Genomic DNA, 21,296 nt, shown 5'->3' with positions numbered 1-21,296 from the left:
CACTTTTGAATCGCCTAAAAGAACTGCTCTGAAGGTGCAGCACAAGGCAAATACTAGTAATACCAGAAACAAATAATTAAATTCCAGCTTTTTATAGGTATTGAGATAAAACGACTAGTTGTACATTTTATTTTAGGTATAGTTTCTGTATTGCTCTTTTCTACGAGGAATCCCTTTAATATAAAAAAGTAAATTGAGAAATAAATGTAAATTATTAAAAAGTCGGTCATTAAAAGAGATTTCTCCTGTCATCCAAATCGGTATTCCCTAATCTGAAGTGGAAATGACTACAGAAAATGACAGTGAGGCGGGTGAAAAATAGTTTCCCCTTCCAACATAATCTTATATAATGTGAGATGCACATTTAAGAATGCCATCCTCTGTATCCACCACCATCAATGGATGAACATCAGTCACTCAGCTTTCGAACCACAGAAAAAATATCAAATGCTCTTTAACACTCAGGACACCAACATCCAGGCTAAAACGTTTTCAAATAAACCTCTGGAAGCCTGAGATTAGCTGCCCAAGGAAACCAATCTATATTGAGGGAGTATACTGTAAGCTTGCATGAAACAAGTATAGTTCTGATCCAAGCTCTTAGTAAATTTTGATTAGTTCTTCCAAAAGCTCTATAATCTCAAAATAAAGCAAATAGTAAGGATTTTAAATTGCTCTATAAATGAGGATACCTTTTCCAAGCAGTGATTACAAGGCAATGACCAAAAACCAACAGACAGCCAAGATGCCACCACACAGACCAGTAGTCCACAGACCCCATGTTACATCGTCCACCAGAGTGGACATCTCCTACCCAACGTTTAAAGGCAGATGATACCCTGCCCTCGTGCTAACAAACTTTGACAGCCCTCATCTCAATAGCCTCAAGCAACTCCAAATGTAAGTCAAGCAAAATCTATCAGATGAATGCCAGATATTCAGTCAAACACTCATTTGGAATACAGGATCTGCTAGGAAAGAAGAATGCTAAATTCTAGGGGTGATTGAGACTTGATATGCCCCAGATGCCTTCAACAGCCTGCTCCCATCTATTCTCAGAACATATGAAAAACAGACTAGAAGCCAGAGTTGAGAGTATGTTGCTCATCCATCATGGGCAAGCATCATGCACTGACATTCCAGGGTTGGAATATAATTCACTTGAGCAGTTGTCTGTGAAGAATTTTCAGATCTAGTGGTGTCAACACATGCCCTCTTGTGCGCAATATTATTTATAGGAGATTTCAACCTCATGTTGGGCACCCTAGCTAACAACGAGTACTGTAAGTTTGGTGGTATATAATAGATGTGTGGTGCTCCAAGGTGTTTCGCAAAGAAATTGTGGCAGTTGAAATCAGGCGTGGTGCATAAAAGGTGGGGAAAACCACCAAATCCCCTGATGTGTGGTCAAAAGGCGACAAACATGGAAAACACTTGTCCCCTGTATGGCTGAGAGTATATACACAATTGGCAATAATATGGAATAGATAACAATTGTTTTTTTTAGTGTCATAGTGTTTTATTATCTTCCTTACGTTCCTAGCCAACACGTGTTTCCTCGCTGTAGATGGGATGAACCTGCGACTTCTTCAGGGCTATTTTCTTGTCTTTGTTGATCCCTTGACGTCAGTGATAGTTCCAACCCGAAGGGACCTCAGGTAATTCCTTTGTCCGTATATTGCCATCCAAATACAAGCTTACCTAATATTGGAGAACTTCAGTTTGGTGTGGCCGTCACTGAGGAAGAGGGGGGCTTGGAAGTTTGTTGCCTGATGATATTAAAGAGTTCTTTGGGTCGATTTTTGGTATGGTCTAGTGCATTACAGAAGAATGAGTTTTTTTTCTTTCTTGATGTGTATTTTATATTCCCTGCGTTCGGATCTGAGTAGGTCGAGATGGACTATGGTCGGGTTGTTTCTCCAGAGTCTTTCTGCCGCTCTTAGTTTTCTTCTTTTCGAGTTTAGGTCATTGTTGAACCGAGATCTTGAAGACAAGGTCCTGGCATTTTTTTTGTTTCCATGGGGCAATCTGGTCGAGAATGGAGGTCATTGTTGCATTGTAGTGCGAGGCGAGTTCAGTTGTCGAAAGGTCGCATGCAGTGGTGGGAAGGAGTGAGCTTACCCTTTCTTCTGGGTCGGCAAGGGGGATCTGTCTTAGATTTCTCACCCAATGTCGGTCTTCCTGTGTACGGAGTAGGCGGTGGCATGTCTGATTGATGTGGAATAGTATGATATGGTGATCTGACCAGTCAACAGGAAAGATATGTTCAATAGTGATTGTGTCTTCGTGAGCTATGATGGCATCTAGAATTGCCCCCTTGTTATGGGTTTGTTCGGTGCAGTGCTGGGTAAGATTGTGGTTACCAAGAAGTTTATTCAGGGATTGGATCAGCGAGTTGTTTTAATCGTTCCAATGTAGGTTGAGGTCACCTAGTATTATGTTGTTGGAGTCTAGGAGAGAGCAGTGTGTAACGCCCTGAACGTCTCAGGATCGTTTAACAGACACGATAATGAGAACGCAACCACTTGTGAAGGTTTAGTTATTTTAATGAAGGCAAAAATAATACAAGGAATAAACAAAGGTTATAGTCACTGGAATCCTCCAGGCTAAGTACGTTACCAGCCCACAGCACGGATGGTCCTAACCGTCCTCTGCATATACGCCGATCCCGGTGTATGCCAACAGAGGGCAGAAATGAAATGGCCGACAATGCCAATCGGTAGGCTGTGAGGGGCACGAAGAGTGTTGGGGAGAATCGAGGAGTCAGGGAAACACCCAGCCGGGGTCTCTACCTGAAGGGAGCAGCCACTCAACCTCTTCCTCAGACTGCACCGGGACGCGGAGTCACCTCCTGGTGATACGTCACCGATACCCCAATCACAAGCAAAGAAGACTGAACCGAGAGCAGCCGCTCGATCGATCCCGTGGACTTCCGAGTCTGTAACGCGGCAAACACCTCCTGGTGTGCGTTACAGCTGGCAGTCCCTGTATCTCTGGTCGGGCTGGGAGTTACGACTCCAACCAGCAAAAGCGCCTCTGCGCTTTGACTCAGCCGAGTCAAAAAGCGAAGCTCAATGGTTATCCGGTAGAGCTTCCGGGTCCTTCACAGGTGACGATGGGGCAAGACACGGCCCAGGGAGTAACGACTCGACCTACCTCTGTTCTTGCCTTACTGGAGCACCACTCCGGAACACTGCTCTTCACTAAGCAGGTACGTCGGTGTAAACACAATATCCGACAGCGTTGTACCGCCCGGTTCCTCCCTTTATAGGGCGTGTTTTCCTTGAGTTATGTAACAGCTCTCCTGTTTACATAAGGGCGTGTTTTCCTTGAGTTATGTAACAGCTCTCCTGTTTACATAAGGGCGTGTTTTCCTTGAGTTATGTAACAGCTCTCCTGTTTACATATGGGCGTGTTTTCCTTGAGTTATGTAACAGCTCTCCTGTTTACATAACCTCTCAACCGCTAAGCATCCTGGGAGATGTAGTCCGTTTTCGCTGGTTACCGTTTTCCTCCCCTCGCATGACAGGAATTCTTGACACAGTGGGTTATCAAGTCTGAAAGGTGTTCTCCGAATGGCTGGGTGTTGCCAGGAGGATGGTAGAGGAGATGGCAGTTTAGTGTATTTTTTTGTCACTTGTCTTAATCATGGCGGTTAGATATTCAAATGAGTTATATTTGAAGGAGTCGGATTCCATTACGGAGAGGTTGCTCTTATGGATGATCGCAATGCCCCCACCGCGGTGGTTCATTCTCTCTTTATTGATGATTGAGAACGTTTTGGAAGGGGGCGGGGGGGGGGGAACAAGCATGTCTTTTTATTATCTCCTCTTTCTTTGCTGTCCTCCCTCATAATCCTTACTTTGAAAGTTCCCTTTATCCCTTGAGGATGCCTGAAGCCAATCAAGCCAGAGTATTTGTATTAAACTTTATCCATTATTAGGAGATGTATAAAGTCTTTCCATATCTATGCGTTTAACAGGGGGTGACACTCTTTTGTGTCTAATCTCTTCGGCCCAGTTAGGTTCTGCAAGAATCCTGGTTCAAACCCCTACAATGCAAGCATGTAACTTTTTATACCACAAGCTTTTTTTTGCATGTTCACCATTACCACTCTAGACAAAGTGCTAGGCTACCTGCTCTTCTGGGAGCACATTATGGCAGGTTGATGCCACATCAGGTTTTGTCTCCTCAAAGGCCATAGTAATAAAAAGAATGACAACCCGAGGCAAGATTATGAACATACTCTATACTAATGGTATTATATTATGTTAGTTAATTTTGGATAACGCTAAATCATCAACAGGTCTCTAAGCACTTTAGAGAGAGAGGCCATTGGCCAGTTGGTGGCAACATAACAGCCTTGCAGGGGAGGGGTAGTTAGTGTTCAAGGCCTCCCTAAATAGGACAGTCTTCGGGCCTGAAGTGGAGGGGTGCAAGTTCCCAGCGCAAGTGATCCGGCAGCTGGTTCCAGAGTTGTGGGAGTAAGACAGAGAATGCTCTGCCCCCTTTGGATACAGTGTTGCAACGTGGAGTGGACCGGCAGTTGGCCTGTGATGACCGCAATGTAAGGCCCGGAACATAGTTCTGGAGGTGGTCTTTTATATAGTCTGGGGCATTTCCATAAATTGCCTTATGGGCAATGCAGAGACCCTTAAACTTCACTCTCTGTTTAATGGGGAGCCAGTGCAGCTTGCATAGTAGAGGGGTGGCGTGAGTGCTCGTGGGGGGCCTAAATATCAACCTGGCTGTGTCGTTCAGTACCACTTGCAGCTTATGGATGAGATTCTGGGGGAGGCCAATGTATAGGGCATTCCCGTAGTCTAGTCTGGAGACAATTATGGCTGACACTATCGTCTGTAGTGATGCTGTTGAGAGGATGGGGACAAGTTTTCGCAGCTGTCTCATGAGCCCTATACAAGTTCCAACCACTGTGGTGACTTGGTTGGACATGGAGTTCAGAGTCTATTTTTATGCCCAGGCTTTTCACAACGGGTACTAGTGTGGGGGTGTCACCCAGCTCTTGGGGCCAGAAAAGATCGTTCTAAGGATTGTTTTTTGTGGGGATGAAAGGGACTCCTGTTTTGTCTGGGTTAATTTTTAGTGAGTTGGTAGCCATCCAGTTTACTATAAATCTGAGGATGTTTTGTGCTAGCTCTCGAGTATGGGTGGAATTATCGATCCGGAGGATGAGTTGAGTGTCATCCACGTAATTGAAAATTCGGCAGTCCATGCGGGCTAGGGCCGCCACCAGGGGCTGTAGGTATATGCTGAAAAGGAGCGGGGACAGTGCGGAACCCTGGAGAACTCTGCAAGTGAGAGTGCCCCTGTCTGATACCTGGCCCCCAACTGAACCCTCTGGGACCAACCTGACGGGAATGATTCCAGCCACTGATGTGCCAACCCACGTATGCTCAAGTTCGTGATGCGGGCCAGCAGTTGTTTATGGCTGACCGTATCGAACGCCGCTGATAAATCTAATAGAATAGAATCAGGGCGCTCGATTTTTGATTGTCAGACATAATTCTGAGCTCATCAAGAATGCATAGCATCACCAGCTCAGTGCTGTAGTGGGCTTGGAAGCCCGCCTGTCGAGCTTGGAGTAGCTGGTGTTCCTCCAAGAAGGTCAAAGGTGTTTTAAGAACATGTTACATGACTTTCGCTAAAAATGGCAGCTGGGAGATAGGCCTGTAGTTCTTGGGATTAGTGGCGTCTGCTCCTGGTTTCTTTAGCAGGGGGGTGGGGTGACTCTGGCCTCCTTCAAGTTGGATAGTAGGTAGCCAGTCTTCATGGAGTCGTTTAATAACATGAGCATCTGACTTTCCATCCCAGGAAGGGCCATTCGGAAATACTTGGGGCGGGGGGGGGGGGGGGGGGTCAAGGATCTGCAGTTGAGCCCGATTTGGTGTGGTTCATTAATGATGTCAAGGAAGCGGAGTCTAAATTAGTGAGCTGCTTGTGCAAAGCCGGGGGGAGATCTGCTGCTGCACCAGGGAGCCCTGAAAAAAAATCGGAGTATTATCAATCTCAGAGAGGATATCCTTGACTTGTGGGAGAAAGAAGGTCTGAAATGCGTTGCAGTCCAAGTCTGTGTCTTAACCCTAATCAAATTTCTGCCAAGGAATCTCTATTTCTTAGAGGGTTGCACTGCCACTTTATGCTTCTCCCCTATGGAAACGACATAGTAAATCCTAGTCAGCCAATAATACATGTTGGGGGAGGGGGGGGGGGGACTAACCGTTAGACACAAACCCTGGAACCATCATGCACTGTATATAGATCAAGTTCAGCCCTATAGTTGGCTAGGCATCCGTCACCTCAAAAGCATTATGACCAGTCGAATTCCAGTTCTTTTTCTGCTGAGCAGCTACAATCCATGGACTCGTATCATGGAGTAGCTTTCTAAATCGCACTATAGAAGACATACGTTGGAAAGTTTGAATAAAATGAGAATGAAAATACTAAGAGTCGGGGCTCCAGGCCAGTCCAATCTAACAAGCTTGACAAGTACGCTTTAGTCATGGCTGCCCAGTGTGAGACAGCTGGAAGGGCTGTAGCGGATGTGTTTAGACAGGAACACGGAGGGAGAATTTGGTCACAATCCTTTACTTTGCACGCTCAGCGCAAGGAATGCTGCTTAGTTTGCAGTAAGAGTATTAAGGAACTACACCATATGTTGCAGATCAAGGACGGACACACCAGGGCAACACTCCTAGAACCAACAATTTTTCTCAAATCACACCAATGGCAGTTCACAATAAACATTTGATCATCAAATGTAAACAGATTGGGAAAAAGGATTAAGCGTACATTAGTACTTCAACACTTGCAAAAGCACGCCCCTCACTTAGTATTAATACAGGAGACTCTCCTTGGAAGAAACTACTATAAGGCCCTTGATCACTTTGGCTACAAACTTCTGGTGCACACAGGCTACACTAGCAATGCACGGGGTACAGTCATACTGGCCTGTATGTGGATGTGTCCGGCATGTGGGAGAGTTATAACCCTAAACATCTGCTCCCACAACATCCTGCTAAGGTGCCATAAATCCACCCTGCCGAGCATTAGCGCTCTACTTTTGATTGTCCCAGTGAGTACCCTGATTCTGGATGGTGAAAGGTAGGGAGTCATGGAGCAGACAACAGACAGAATGAGCGGTGCAGTTGCGCATGGATAGGGAGGGGACCTGCAGTCTTTTGTTTCAGTGCTGGGGTTGGTAGACCTGTGGTGGGGAACACAATACACAGCAAAGGCAATATACTTAATTCACCAACTCCTGTGGCAGCTTGCCCCGCCTTGACTAGCTCTTCACCCACCACGCCCAGGCATGCACCTTTAGGGCAGCGACACACTATCCACGGGGCATATCAGACCACTCCCCAGTGGGTGTCCAGCTGGGAGGGCTGACGTGGGACACTGTGTTGGCCCAAAGAATAGATCCATGGTACCTCAAATACAGAAGCATAATGAGAAGACTACGGGCCCAAACAGATGTCTAATTTTCAAGAAAATCAGGGGGCGGTTGGGTCACTTTGTACCCTATGAGAGGCCTACAAACCTGTCATACGGTGCCCGGTCCAGGTCTTGTTAAGAGGGAAGAAAAAAGAAATAGTTAGAATGTGAGGCTATCGAGAAGGACATGGAGGCGTAAGAGACCAGGATACAGAAGGAGGGGACACCGGGCCTTTACTGCCAATTATATTTGCGCCAACAGGACCTCCGCACCTTGGTGAAGAATGCGAGAAACCATGCGTTGGTGACGCAGCGTCACCTATATGACGTGGGTGACAAGGCCAGTAAACCATTGGCCTGGCTTGATGGGAGGGACATGGACCGCTCCTGGGTGCTGGAGATAGTAGACAAGTCAGGTGTACCGCAGACATCCAATGCTGCCATGGCAGACACTTTTGATACTTATTATGAGGCCCTATATAAATCGGTGACCGCTAAGACTGCAGAGGACTGTGTGGACTTCCTGAGAGATCTTGTCTTTCAAACGCTCACCGGGGAGGTTAGAGAGACCCTAGAGGCAGACCGGACTATAGAGGAGTTTGCGGAGCCTCAGCGGGGTCTGAAATCTGGGAAGACGGTGGGACCAAATGGATTACCCATAGCGCTCTATAAAGGAATTACCAACAAAATTCCCCAGCCATTGCTAGACATGTTTACGGCGGGCCACGAGGAGGTTTCCTGCCAGATGCTCAGCTGGTCAAAACCATAGTGGTCACAATAACCGGGGCAGCCCCACACTGACTTGGATTCTTACAGACAGATCTCTCTACTGAATGTGGAGGTTAAGGATCTGCCCAAAGTTCTAGCCACTATGCTTCGTGGAGTCATCACCTCCATCATACACCCCGATCAGTTGGGCTTCATGCCACACATAAGCACCCGGCTCAACCAGACACGCCTTCATGGCGTCCTTCATTTGACCAGGTCACCCAAAATGGAACAGGCAATACTGATATCCTTAGATGCCACATTGACATTTGATAGTATAGAATGGCCATCCATATCTCTTTGCTACACTAGACAGCCTGGGCTTTTGGCCGAAGCTTACAGGATGGATCAGACTCCTCTACTAGGAGCTGCCATAATGCCAGAGCTATGACGCACCATCAACGCCACCTTCGAATCCGGCACTTTCCCCGACGACTGGAAACTCGCAGAAGTCAAGCCCCTCCTCAAGAAACCCATCTCTCTCCATCCGTTTGCGGCCAAAGTCACCGAGAACATAGTCAACTCCCAGGTGACAAACTCCTTTGAGATGTCATCAGTGATGTCATGAGTGATGTCACTGACCATGTCATGAGTGATGTAATATGTGACATCATCAGCAGTGGATTGCGGGTGCGCGAGTTATAGTTAGCTGAACTAACTATAACGGGGGAATTTCATTGGTTTTTTACGAGTGAAATGTCCAGCTAACTATAACGTATGTTAAACCTATGCTTTTTTTAGTGAATTTGCAAGGTTTTTTAAATGCTAATTCCTAACTATAACATGTGTGAAACCCATGGTTTTTTCAGTGAATTTGTATGGTTTTTTAAATGCTAATTCTTAAATTTAACGTGTGTGAAACATTTCGGTTTTTTTTTACCTTGCAAGGTTTTTTACATCTTTTTTTTTTTTTACTTTTTTTTCCCTTTAAACACTATGCTAAAATTTAATGCATTCTGCAATATATAAAGTTTCGCCTTTTTTAAAAAAAAGGTAAGATATAGTTGTATAACATAGTGAAACTCTAACTAACTTTTAAAAAAAAAAAAAAAATGTTACCGTGCGCGTACGGTAAGCTTACCGCAAGCGCACGGTTCGCTTTATGTACGTAATATTTCTACTCTGTTTGCGTATGGTTACGCAATTTGCGTAGGCGTCCGTACTTCCTACGCGACGCGTAAGCGCATGCTTTACACGCGCACGTTACGCGGAAGTGTTCGAGCGTGCCTGTAATGCGCATGCGCGTGTCTTCCGTACGCGCATGCATACTTTTACCGTACGCGCTCGGTAAGCTTAACGTGCGCGTACGGTTGATCATGTGATCAAGAAACAACACTTTTGATTGGTTTAAACTACTTTCAGTTCTAGAACCTTCCTACACCACACCCATTCCCCTCATTACTGCTTGTGACCCCTTAGGAGAAGGAGCTGAATTGTCTTTGAGATACGATGGCAGAACAGCAATCCCCTTCTGAGAGTGAGCCTGGTAGCAGCATCATCAGAGAGAGAAGGAGGAAACAAAAGACTTCTTTTGTGTGGGAATATTTTACCTATCCAGAGGGGCAGAAAAAGGTAAATCCTCCTTTAGTCACCTGCTCACTTTGTGAGCGTGTCTTATCTAGAGGGAATCCAAGGAAGAAGTATTCCTTTGGTAATCACTCTATGGTTAGACACATTAAGGATAAACATCCCAGGACTTATGCTCGACATACTGGAGAAACATCTCCAGTAAGTCACCCGAGCACACCTGCAGAAGCTCAGCCGAGTACATCTTCGGCAGCTCAGCTGAGCCCTTCCTCTGCGTTGGGAGCATCACCCTCTTCTGCTCCTCTGGAAATAAACCCTCGTTTTGGGAGGATTTCAATGAGGTGCACAAGATGTCATGGCCTAATTGTTCATGCGGAGACCAGTGTTTCCCTAATAAACAATAGGATAGACCAGCACATCTGTGGTCCTTGTTAATATTCCCATTCTTTCTTTCCTCTTTCCCTTTATGAACACAACGGTTCTTTTAAGAGCCAACCTTACCTCTTAACTTTTTTCAAAAAATTGTTATCACTTTTTTTTTTTAACGGTACGCGCACTTTTTTTTTTTTTTTTTTTTAAAACAAAAAATTCTTAAGCACCCTACAAGGTCCTTAAGGGACTACTACAGAAATGAGAAAAACATAGAGAAGAGTAGTGAAAAAAAGTGAGCATTAAAGTAAATGTGTGATAATTCCAGAAATTTCAAACTTACCTGCCAATCAAAATAACTTAATTAAAAATAAGTGATTTATTTAACTTTCTATAAAGAAGTTTATTTTTCATATTTTTCCTCTCAATCTGTAAAAAAAAAAAAGAAAAAAGTATTAATATTTAACAATACATTTTAGAATACAGTGCACATATTTTCATATTTCAACAAACATTTTTTTGCCCTTTTTTTGCTGTTTTCCGAATATATTGCATTTCACTGTAAATCGTAAAAGCAATTGCATTCATCACTTAACAGCGGGCAAAAAAAAAAAAAACAATCTGAAAGATTGTTTAAAAAAAGCCCAGAATCTCTTCTCACTAAAACATACCGTAATAGAAATGTAACATTTGCAATAAAAATCTCACCTAAGAACAATAACTAATTCCAATAAATATCGTCTGAAAATTCTGTTGCATAATCATAATCACCAAAATAATTTGTGTCAAAGAAGTCCACAATGCAAATTATTACCTTTCCTTTAGGCCAAATGGTAATTTTTAAAATATTTTTTGATGACATTTCCAATGGTAATCCAATTAAATTGCAATAATGTTTTGTACAGATGTTGCAATTTCTGGCTAAAATTTTGGTTTCAGAAAAATTAAATAGGAATTTGCTAAAGCAAAAGGCAAACGTTGCTTGAAAACCAATTGAGAATCATTACACAGTGTCCAGCCTTTTTCACATTTAAGAAAAACTGTGTAATGACCAGAAGTTACAATAGGCCCATCATGGAAAATTATTGCAACTGTGACAAAAGTTTTTCCAGAAATTGATAATTGCTGTCCTGTAAATTTCTTAATTAAAAAGTGTCCAATTTTGTTCCATCAGCTCTACAACGTTGCATCATTAAAATTACATACTTTCCATATTTCTTTAAAAGTAAGGTTGAAAACATGTCAGATTTACATTCACAACATTCCATGCTACGATTGGCATCTTTAACTAATTTACTAAAAGTCACTGATTTAGTCTCTGGCAATGTTAAATAGATAAACCTTTCTGAATCAACATTAGAGCTGCATGTGTAGAAACAGTTTTCACAACTATGTTCCCATTTATAACAGAGACCAAACAAATTTTCAATTTCTATCCCTTCATCTTCAAGTACCAAAAGGATGTACATCAAGAATTCCTGTGCATCTTGCTGGATATTTTGAGAAAACTGTGTTCGTCCTGAACATACATCTAATAGATTTCTAATTTCAGTCGCACTTTCTATTTTAGCTTTATCAACACTCAGCTTCTCATAAAGAAGACTTAGCACAGAACAGAATCTTTTTTCATGATTTTCTATTATTATCTGCTCTTGCAAACTTTCAAGAAAAAATACAACATTCAGCACTACATTTGCGTAGCAGTTGACACCAGAGCTATTTTCAAAATGGCAACCAACAACCTCTTCAACATTGTCCTTTTTCTTTTTGCTTGCTATTACATGACTCTCTTTTTGTTTCCTCTTCTCTACATCCTCATTACAGATATTCTCAAATCTCCTTTTCCGAGAAACAACACGTTTCTCCAACACAGGATACTGACCTAAATGAGGAGCATAGCTTCTTCTTAATCTATTATACTCCTTTACACAATTTGCATCTGCACTAACTTTTGAGTCATCAAAGTCTATCATGAATAAACCAGATAATGTTTTCACTCGTGACAAAGCAACATATGCCATACCTTCTTTGAACACAGTAGATCCAATGTTTACAAATGCACGATCAACAGTTAATCCTTGACACTTGTGAATAGTTACAGCATATGCTAGAGAAAATGGAAACTACTTCCTACGTACATATAAGTCTTTCACAAGCAAAAAACGAACTGAACAACGACTAATGTCTTTTACCTCTTCAATCTGATCAAATTTTATTTTTAAAAACTCAATTCCTTCTTTTTTCTGGTAGTTAACAAAACCCGCAACTTTACCCATAGCTCCATTTACTAAACCTTTTTCAACATCCAAATTTCTCCTTAAAAATACTCGACAGTTCATGCAAAGATATAGATTTTTTTCTAATCCAGCTGTTTTCGAAATGTTCCTCAAGAAAATCCAATGTATTTTTCAGTTCGCCTGTTAATGTAATAGTAATTCTTTCATGTTGGATTTTGTCCACTGCTTCCATTTTCTTAATCTCTTCCTTTTCCAATTTCAAAAGTTCCTCATTGAATATTGAGCATTCACGTAGTGTTGGCATTAAGCAGATTACAGTATTTTTTTCTGCAATGTTCTTGTATATTTTCTCTGCAACTATTTCTTCACTTGGAAATAAATTATGTAGCAACCGACTCTGTAATGCTTTTCTGCCAACTTCTGTGAGTAGTCCAATTCTGATATCTTTCAGAATACTTCCATATTCTTCATCGTTTGCTTGCCTCATATTGGTAGTGAGTTCTTTGTACTCAAACAATTACCAAATATCCGCATTACCAATGCTCCCTAATGACTTCTTCGTGTCCTCATGTGTCACAGTATTAAACACTGGTTGTCCTTTAACTGGAGTAAGCTGTAGAAGATCCCCAAAAACTATAACATGTTTTCCACCAAATAACACGTCAGTCTCTCTTTAGAATTTGCTGCATTCTTAAATGCACAAAGGCAAGCATTAAGTTTGATACCATGCTTACCTCATCAATAATGAGAACTTGCATCTTCTTCAACACTCTTGAAACTTCGAAGCATGCTTCGGCAGTTAGCTTGTGATATTCTATTTTGGTCTCATGCTCCACTGGTAACATTAGCAAGCGATGGAGAGTAATTCCTTTAATGTTATATGCTGCTAACCCAGTTGGAGCAGTAACACCACAAGACAAAGTTGAATCAGTTTTTTGCTGTAGGTAGCTTCTGATGACTTTAATTAAGAAAATTTTCCCAGTTCCAGCTTGTCCACTCACATACAACCTAATTGGTTCAAATGATGTGCATGTGCACTCTTTATTTTCATGTAGTAATCCGTGATCAATTTTTTTTCTGACTTCATAAATTTGTTGTTGTTCTTCATTCAGTTGTTGTTCCAAATTTGGTAAGTCTATTAAATCTTCCTGAGCTTGATTCATAGCCGTTTCCACTTCAGTCATGGCTATTGCAGCTTCATTTTCTATGATTGGTTGTCCTAGTGGATCTTGACTGAGCGTACCAGAACTTTGGCTGTCTTGAGAACTGTCTCTAGCTACTTCAGCTGCAATTGTAGCTTCCTGTTCAATTTCTTCGTTTAACATTTGGACATAATTCCTGAAAATACTGCATTCAATGGTATCTTTACATGCATTAAATGAATCCTCATAGCTTTGAAATTCTCCAAGTAGTTCGTCCTCTGAACGCCATGGTTTAAACAGCTGTAAAAGTGCCAAGTAGTAAAATTCCTTTTTGTCAGTAGTGTCACAACTCAGCTTCCTGTGATTAATCAAACTTCCTTTTGTTTGCTTCACCAAACATCCTTCCTCACCAATGACTTTATATTTTCCATTGTTGATGTCTTCTGTGGCTTTCCGTGAAAAAATGTAGTTCTGCAGCACTTCATAGAGACACATGTTCTCAAGATGATGACTTCTTTTTGGGTAATATGTGTCCAACATGTTTGTTTTCAAAATATCTGTACTTTCTGGGTCATTCTCGGCCAAATATTCAATTTCTCCAACAGATTTCAGTACCCGATTTCGCATTCCTGCAAGGCCTAAACTGACCCAAATTATTCTTCTTGATTTCGAGTACAGACTTGCAGATGATAACCTATCTGAACATTCGTAGGATCCAATTTCTCGATGTGATAACATCATTAAACTGAAACTGTACAGCTTCTTACTGACAGTCTTCTCGTGAGAAATCTCTTCCCACATTTCCTTCAATTCCGTTTTCTCAGATTTAGTGATGTAAGATGTGACATACCGAGCAACAGCAATAGAATTGTCTGCCACATACTGAATATCCATGTTAGCATTCCACATGGATAAAATGACTGGGTTGTAGTCATTTATATATTTTGACTCTTCTTTTCTTCTTAGGTTGTACGTATTTTTGGGAGATTTTCTTGTAATAGTATGTCGCACAGCTGACAAAACTCTTGACTCTTCCTTTTGAAAGAACAGGTCTAGGAAATCCAAATCGACATTTTGTGTAGAATTTATCTTTGGTCTTGTACTTCCGTCGACAGCATTTTCCACACAGATGACTTTGGAAACGTAAAACTTGCTCTTTTAACTTTTTCTCTTCTGTGCTTTTAGGTATAGCACATGTTGCATATTCTTCAATGAAAGATAACACTGCTTCATCAGCATCTGTTCCAAATTTTGGAGCATCCTTGATCCACAACAGCATATGAATATGAGGAGCACCTCTTGCTTGGTACTCTTTTCTCCAAAAGAAATCCACAACTTCTCCAAGAGGTGGATTTTTTTTATTGCAGATGAAGGACATCATAGCCTCAAATCTATGATTGAAATATCTGCAAACATTAACCGGATCCAAGGAGCACAGTTCTCCTGCTGTCTTGTATTCGATGTTTTTAATGTTTGAATTTGCCTCTCGTAGAAAATCCAGTAAATCATCCCAAGCGTACTCGGCACAGCTTAGGGTTAGGAACCATGTAGGAGTTTCTAAATTTCGTAACATACATTTCAATTCTCCATGGCGTCGGTACCAATATTCATTTGTCCCACGCTGACAAGCCATCAGATTGATCAATTGTGATTCCAAATGATCATCTCGCTGCTGCACTTTGTTCATAAAATCCTTAGCAGACACATTATGTAGATGTGTTCGACTTTTTAAAATGTGGTTTACTGCATAAGATAGTGCAGACAAATCACTTTCAAATAACAGATGGAACAAATATGGAATACTTTGACGAAATCTTGGATCTTCTGCATATAATCTTGTAGTCCGATACTCAGAAGCAGGAATCTGTACTGGGCGTTCATCGTATCGTCCACCTTCTCCTGTAGGAAACAGCTGGGGAAAACAACGAGCTTCCAAGCTCTCCTCCCATACACTCACGGGAGTTCCTTTGGCTTTTTTTATTTGAAACAGATCAATGGTGTTTGCCATTACTTCTTTTGAATGAAGAGGATGTATGCTGAAATGTTCATAAATTTCTTCTTCTTTTGACTTGTCAACTTTTTCAATTTGCCCAGTTGGTGTGTCTGTGTCTCCTAGTACATCTTCTTCATCTTCAACTATATAAAATTGATTCATACCATTTATTATTCCTTTTCAAATATAAATTTGCTCTTTGTACTTTCCGTACATCTACCAGCTCCTGCCAAATTTTCTTATTCTTCGTAGGTACACCATTAACCAGAATAACTAATGGTTCAGTTTCCAAAGTATCTGCATCAATAGTTTCCATATTTTTTTCCAAATCCAACGACAAATAGACCACTCTTCCTTTTAAACCTCTCTGTAAATCTGAAGGAGGTAATTTACCGGTTTTTGGCTCCATACGTACTATGGTCTGGAACGGATGAACACATTGAATGAGTATAGACTCCTACGTATTTAAATCAGAAAGTTCAACTGGAATATCAACCAGTTCTAAATTATTATGTACAGCTCTAGCAGGCATTTTATTTTCTTGTAACTGGTTATATCAATATTTGCAAATACGCTGATCTTCACCCAAATCAAAACATTTTTCAAGAAATATATAGGTTGCAAAATCCTTCCACTTATAATTATCTTCTTCTTCACTTTTTTCATACAGATCAACATTCCTTGTTTGATTTTTGTAATGGCTTCTCCGGCAACATATACAAGTAATATTTGGTCTTTCATTAGAGGTGATAGCAAATTTTGTCATCTGATCTTCAAATTTCTTACTTACAGAGGGTTCTACATTCTCTGCCACATTTTCCTCAATAACTGTGTCATTTTCTGCACTTTCTTGTTCCGGTCCAAAGTAACAAAACTGGATTTCATCAGTAACCTTCTCTACATCTGGTACAGATCCACGGAACAGAGCCCTATTCAACTCCTTTAACTTTAGTGTTGGACTTTTAGCAAAATACAATCTTCACACAAACTTTCTCATTTCAGTATGATGAACTGCCAGCATCCTAAAATGGTGAAAAACACTTTTACAAACTTTCCTAGATAGACAAGCCAGAGAGTGTCCTTGCAAACCAGTATTCTCTCTCACTCTGCATGGATCTAGTCCTTGAAGCACCTTAATCTTCTGTTTAACACTCTTTTTACTATATTCTCTTAGAAAGTCACGTAATTTATCAATAGATTCTTGTCGTACAGTACAAATACTACTACAATTCCAAGTGTACACTGGGGCTTTAGGACGTCTCCCCATAACCTCATCAGCTATCACTTCTTCCTCATTTCTTGGCACCATTTTCTCCTTTTCCATTACACAACCATCTTTCACTTCATAAGCACGACCTCTGGTGTAAACTGCATGAAGCAAACTATTACTTTGAAGATAACTCTCTTCATTAAAAAATGGTTCAGTACTTTAACTATGCATCCATTCTCCTAAAAACACTTTACAAAAGTTATTTCTTTTCACTACTCTTTTCGTTTTGCTTTGTGACTTCATTACATTGACCATTTTATCTAATGTACGCATCCTGTTCAAAATTAAAATGAATAGTTTTCTTTTTAATTCTAAAGCCTTAGCTACAATGGCTTCAATATCTTTTTTTCTCTTGTAAAATTTAGCTCTTTTCTTATATTTTTTCACATCCTTTAGCAAATTGGACATCACTCTTCTCTGAAACATTTTCCTACGGATATCTTTAAATGCTGATTTTTATTTCAAGTCAATTTTTATTGCTTGTGCTTCTACATTAGCATTTAGTAAATTCTCATTATTGTCCTGTTGTTTTCTACTTGAAACAGTTTTTCTAATGGGGACATTTTTTACATTTTTCCTTTTTTTGAATATATTTTTAAAGAATTCCTTTGTCTGCTTACCAGAAGACTTTTTCTTTTTCCCAACATGAGCATCTTCAACTAACTTGGGTCCTCCAGTTGTCTTCAAATATAGATGTTTTTTCTGTTGTTTTCGCTTTCTTGATTTTATAGGCATCTTATATTTCCTTGACTGCTCTGCAGCAATACCTGAAATAAAGTAAAAAAAAATACCTTTTTGTAATTTAAATATATTACTATATTTGTTATGATCTTTTCTAATCTTATAACACTATCTACCCCTTTCCTACAAGTGAAAAACACAACAAAACCAACACAAATTTAATCTCTAAGAACAATTCCTGTGTGCACACAGACTCTTGGTGTGATTCTAGGCAGAACACGATATTTCATTTGCAATTCAAAAGCACACTTAATTTTTTGTTTTTGCAACTGTTAATTACTCTAACAGTCTGACACATTTTATTTATAGTTTAGAGAGGCAGAAATGAGCACATGTCCAATCAGCTTTTTCAGAGCATGTACATGTGTAACCGGGCTGACTGACTACACTCCAGCAAACGTAATGAGCCTTGGTGATGTTCAATGCATTAGCGTTCCTCACTCCTACCCTAAAACACCACACAGTGCTGATTAGTAATCATGGAGTGTACAGGAAAAACAGCTAGCTCTCTGCTAAGAGTGTGGTTCTGGAGACTGTCTACTATCAGGTGCAAGAGAGACTTGAATGGACCCTTACATAACTGCTTAAACACTGTAAACGTGTATGTAAGACTACATGTGTGGTAAGGGTTAATATGAGTTTTTTGTATGTAGCAACTACATGACCTATTGCAAGAGTGGAAGAAAAATCTACCATGTTGATTTCAAATATGTTAGCATTTGCCTCTTATTTGAGAAACTGTTTTGGGCTGAATGCTAACCATCACATTTCCAGAAATCAAGCTTCCCCTTTCATACGAATGCAATTCTAAATGAAGCAGAGTTTCACGAATTGAATCTCTGACAACAATTCCTGTGTGCGCACAGACTCATGGTGTGATTCTAGGCAGAAAACGAAATTTGATTTGCAATTTGAAAGCACACTTACTACTGTGGTAGAGCAAGTGATAATTACTCTAACAGTCTGATACATTTTCATTATAGTTTTCAGAAACAGAAAAGAGCACATGTCCAAACAGCTTTTTGAGACCATGAACATGTGTGACCTTGGTGACTGACTACACTCCAGCAAAAGTAATCAGCCTTAGTGATGTTGAATGTATTAGCGTTACTCACTGCTACCTGAAACACCACTCACTTGTGAATACTAAGCATGATTCTACAGGATAAACTGCTGGGTGTGTGCTAAGAGTCTGCTTATGCAGACTGTGTATTTTCAGTTACAAGAGACATATGCATGGATACATCCAAAAAGAGCCAGAGTGACACGACATACATCTGACAACAATTCCTGTGTGCTCACAGACTCATGCTGTGATTCTAGGCAGAAAATGAAATTTGCTTGCCAATTTCAAAGCACACTTACTACTGTCTTTTTCTGCAACTGTTAAGTACTCTAACAGTCTGATACATTTTCATTACAGTTTTCAGAAACAGAAAAGAGCACATGTGCAAACAGCTTTTTGAGACCATGAACATGTGTGACCTTGGTGAGTGACTACACCCCAGCAAAAGAAATCAGCCTTAGTGATGTTGAATGTATTTGCATTACTCACTGCTACCTGAAACACCACTCACTTGTGAATACTCAGCATGATTCTACAGGATAAACTGCTGGGTGTGTGCTAAGATTGTGCTTATGCAGACTGTGTATTTTCAGTTGCAAGAGACATATGCATGCATGCATCCATAACAGCATAAACATTGTAGTAATGTATGTAAACGTACATGTGTGGCAAGGTTTAATTGCAGTTTTGTATATGTATGACCAAGCTCAGCAATTGCATGATGAGAAGCAAAATCTGCGATATCAATTTCAAATGTGTTAGCATTTGCCTCCCATTTGTGTCTTACTGATTTATGCTGAATGGAAACCATCATATTTACAAAAAGAAAGCTACCCCTTTCCTACAAATGCCATTCTTACAGAACCGGACCATCACTATTAAAATCTCTGACAACAATTCCTGTGTGCACACAGACTCATGGGTTGATTCTAGGCACAAAACAGTATTCCTCAGCGATACCAGTACACCTTAACTTATGGTAAAAACACACTCCATAATATTTAAATAGTTAGACAGTTAAATATCTCCCAAACCACAAAATGTAAAACATAACTTTTAAAGAAGAATCACAATTCTAATATTTATATCAAAAATCACCACATACATCCCCTCTCAAACTCATAACTCACCTTTAAAATTAGTTAGTTGAGAAAGAAATGTGGCACTCAAACAGCAGATTATCAGAGCCAGAATCTCAGAGCTGTACACCTCTCACCACAACCAATAAATGGCAATGTTTCCCTCTCTTTTTTCACACATATACATGTTAATTACAAATCTCAGTGCTTCCCACATTTTTTCAAATGAAATCACACATTTCTATTGCTTGAAAACTTCAACCCTTTTCCAAATGTACCCTTCCCCCAACTTGACTTCTGCCTGCTACCATAGCAACAGCTCATGGAACACTGCTGTGAGGAGAGAGGTCAGAAGTTCAGCACACAATGTTTCAAATCCAAAGAGCAAGAGTGCTTCACCTGTCCAACCTAACAGCAAATCCAAACTAATCTTCTGTGGGAACACAATTTTCTGAACCAATACAAAACATGCTTCTAAAAATGTACACATACAGCCTACTTTTTACTGTAAAAAGATTGGAATCAGCCAATGAGTTCTTTTTATTTAAAAAAAATATGTATGCCTCCATTTTTCAACTGTCTTTCATTTCATATTGCCATTCTACTGAAAGACACCTTCTGAGTGCATCCAGATCACCTTGAAAGATGTTCACAGTGTGGATTGTAGGTCACAGCTATGTCTTCTGGAGTAAAAAGTATGCAGAAAACAGAGATATGGTGAGAGACCTTGCTTTGCCAAATGTAGACATTAAATGGATTGGTCAGAGAGGGTTAAAGTGGCACCAATTATTGCCTTTGGTGAAAACCTTTCAACATCTCCCACAGCCTAACCTTATTATTGTGCACTGTGGTGGAAATGACCTAGGCACTTTAACTGGGGTAGGTCTGGAAATGCTTATTAAGGACACCTTTGTACAATTGATGTCGCTTTTTCCTCAATCTGCCTTCGTATATTCTAACACATGCCAAAGGCAAAAGTGGAACTAGTCCAACCAATTTTGTCCGCAAATTGACAAAGCAAGAAAGCACGTCAATAAGTCTGTTTCTGCTTTCCTCAGAGACTATGGGATGGGTTCTATATACCACAACAACTTGCGTTACAACATGCAAGACATTTATAGAGGAGACGGTGTACATTTCAATGAAGGCAACAGAGCCTTCCTCTTGAACTTTAGACTCTGCATCGGTACTTACTTATAGGTACCAAAAAACACTTCATAAAACACAACGGCTCTTTTTAGAGCCCCCTAATATCTTAACACTTAAATTTGTTTTTTACTTCTATTTTTTATTTATTTATTTTTCTACCGTACGCGTACGGTAAGCTTAACGTACGCGCACCACGCGATTTTTTTTAAAAAAAAATTAAATTTATTTTTCATACTTTTATGACCTTCTTGGACCCCCTGACAAACGCTAGGGGGTCTGCAACTCCCTTCGTTGCCCCCTTTCCACGTTCTCCTCCTTTGTTTATCAGTGTGAGACACACAAAATGGAGGCCGTCACTTCCTGATTTCGACCGATTCAAATGTTTACAGTCATGTAACCACCAATCAGAATTAAGCTCGCGCACAGGAGCGTGCGCGTACGGTAAGCTTACCGTACGCGCTCGGAGCGCGCCTATAGATATATATATATTGATTCAAATG

General features: G+C 40.6%; 1 protein-coding gene across 3 annotated transcripts in view; it reads right to left on the bottom strand.

Moving 5' to 3' along the window:
* LOC146871825 (ATP-dependent chromatin remodeler CHD8-like) overlaps nt 1-21,296 on the bottom strand; it is a 3,469,548-nt gene that overhangs the window by 3,426,242 nt on the left and 22,010 nt on the right. Inside the window, exon 2 of one of the 3 annotated variants that reach the window (XM_085651757.1) lies at nt 17,382-17,528. The exons of the other annotated variants lie outside the window; for them this stretch is intronic. Coding sequence (XP_085507883.1) covers nt 17,382-17,496 — 115 coding nt within the window. The 5' untranslated portion in view covers nt 17,497-17,528. The remainder of the gene's footprint in view (nt 1-17,381; nt 17,529-21,296) is intronic. 3 annotated transcript variants of the gene reach the window in all.

This window comes from Triturus cristatus, chromosome 1_1 (genome assembly GCF_964204655.1).
Source record: "Triturus cristatus chromosome 1_1, aTriCri1.1, whole genome shotgun sequence".
NCBI classification, from domain to species: domain Eukaryota; kingdom Metazoa; phylum Chordata; class Amphibia; order Caudata; family Salamandridae; genus Triturus; species Triturus cristatus.
Note: the sequence above shows the minus strand (reverse complement) of the source record. Positions and strands in the feature narration are given on the sequence as shown.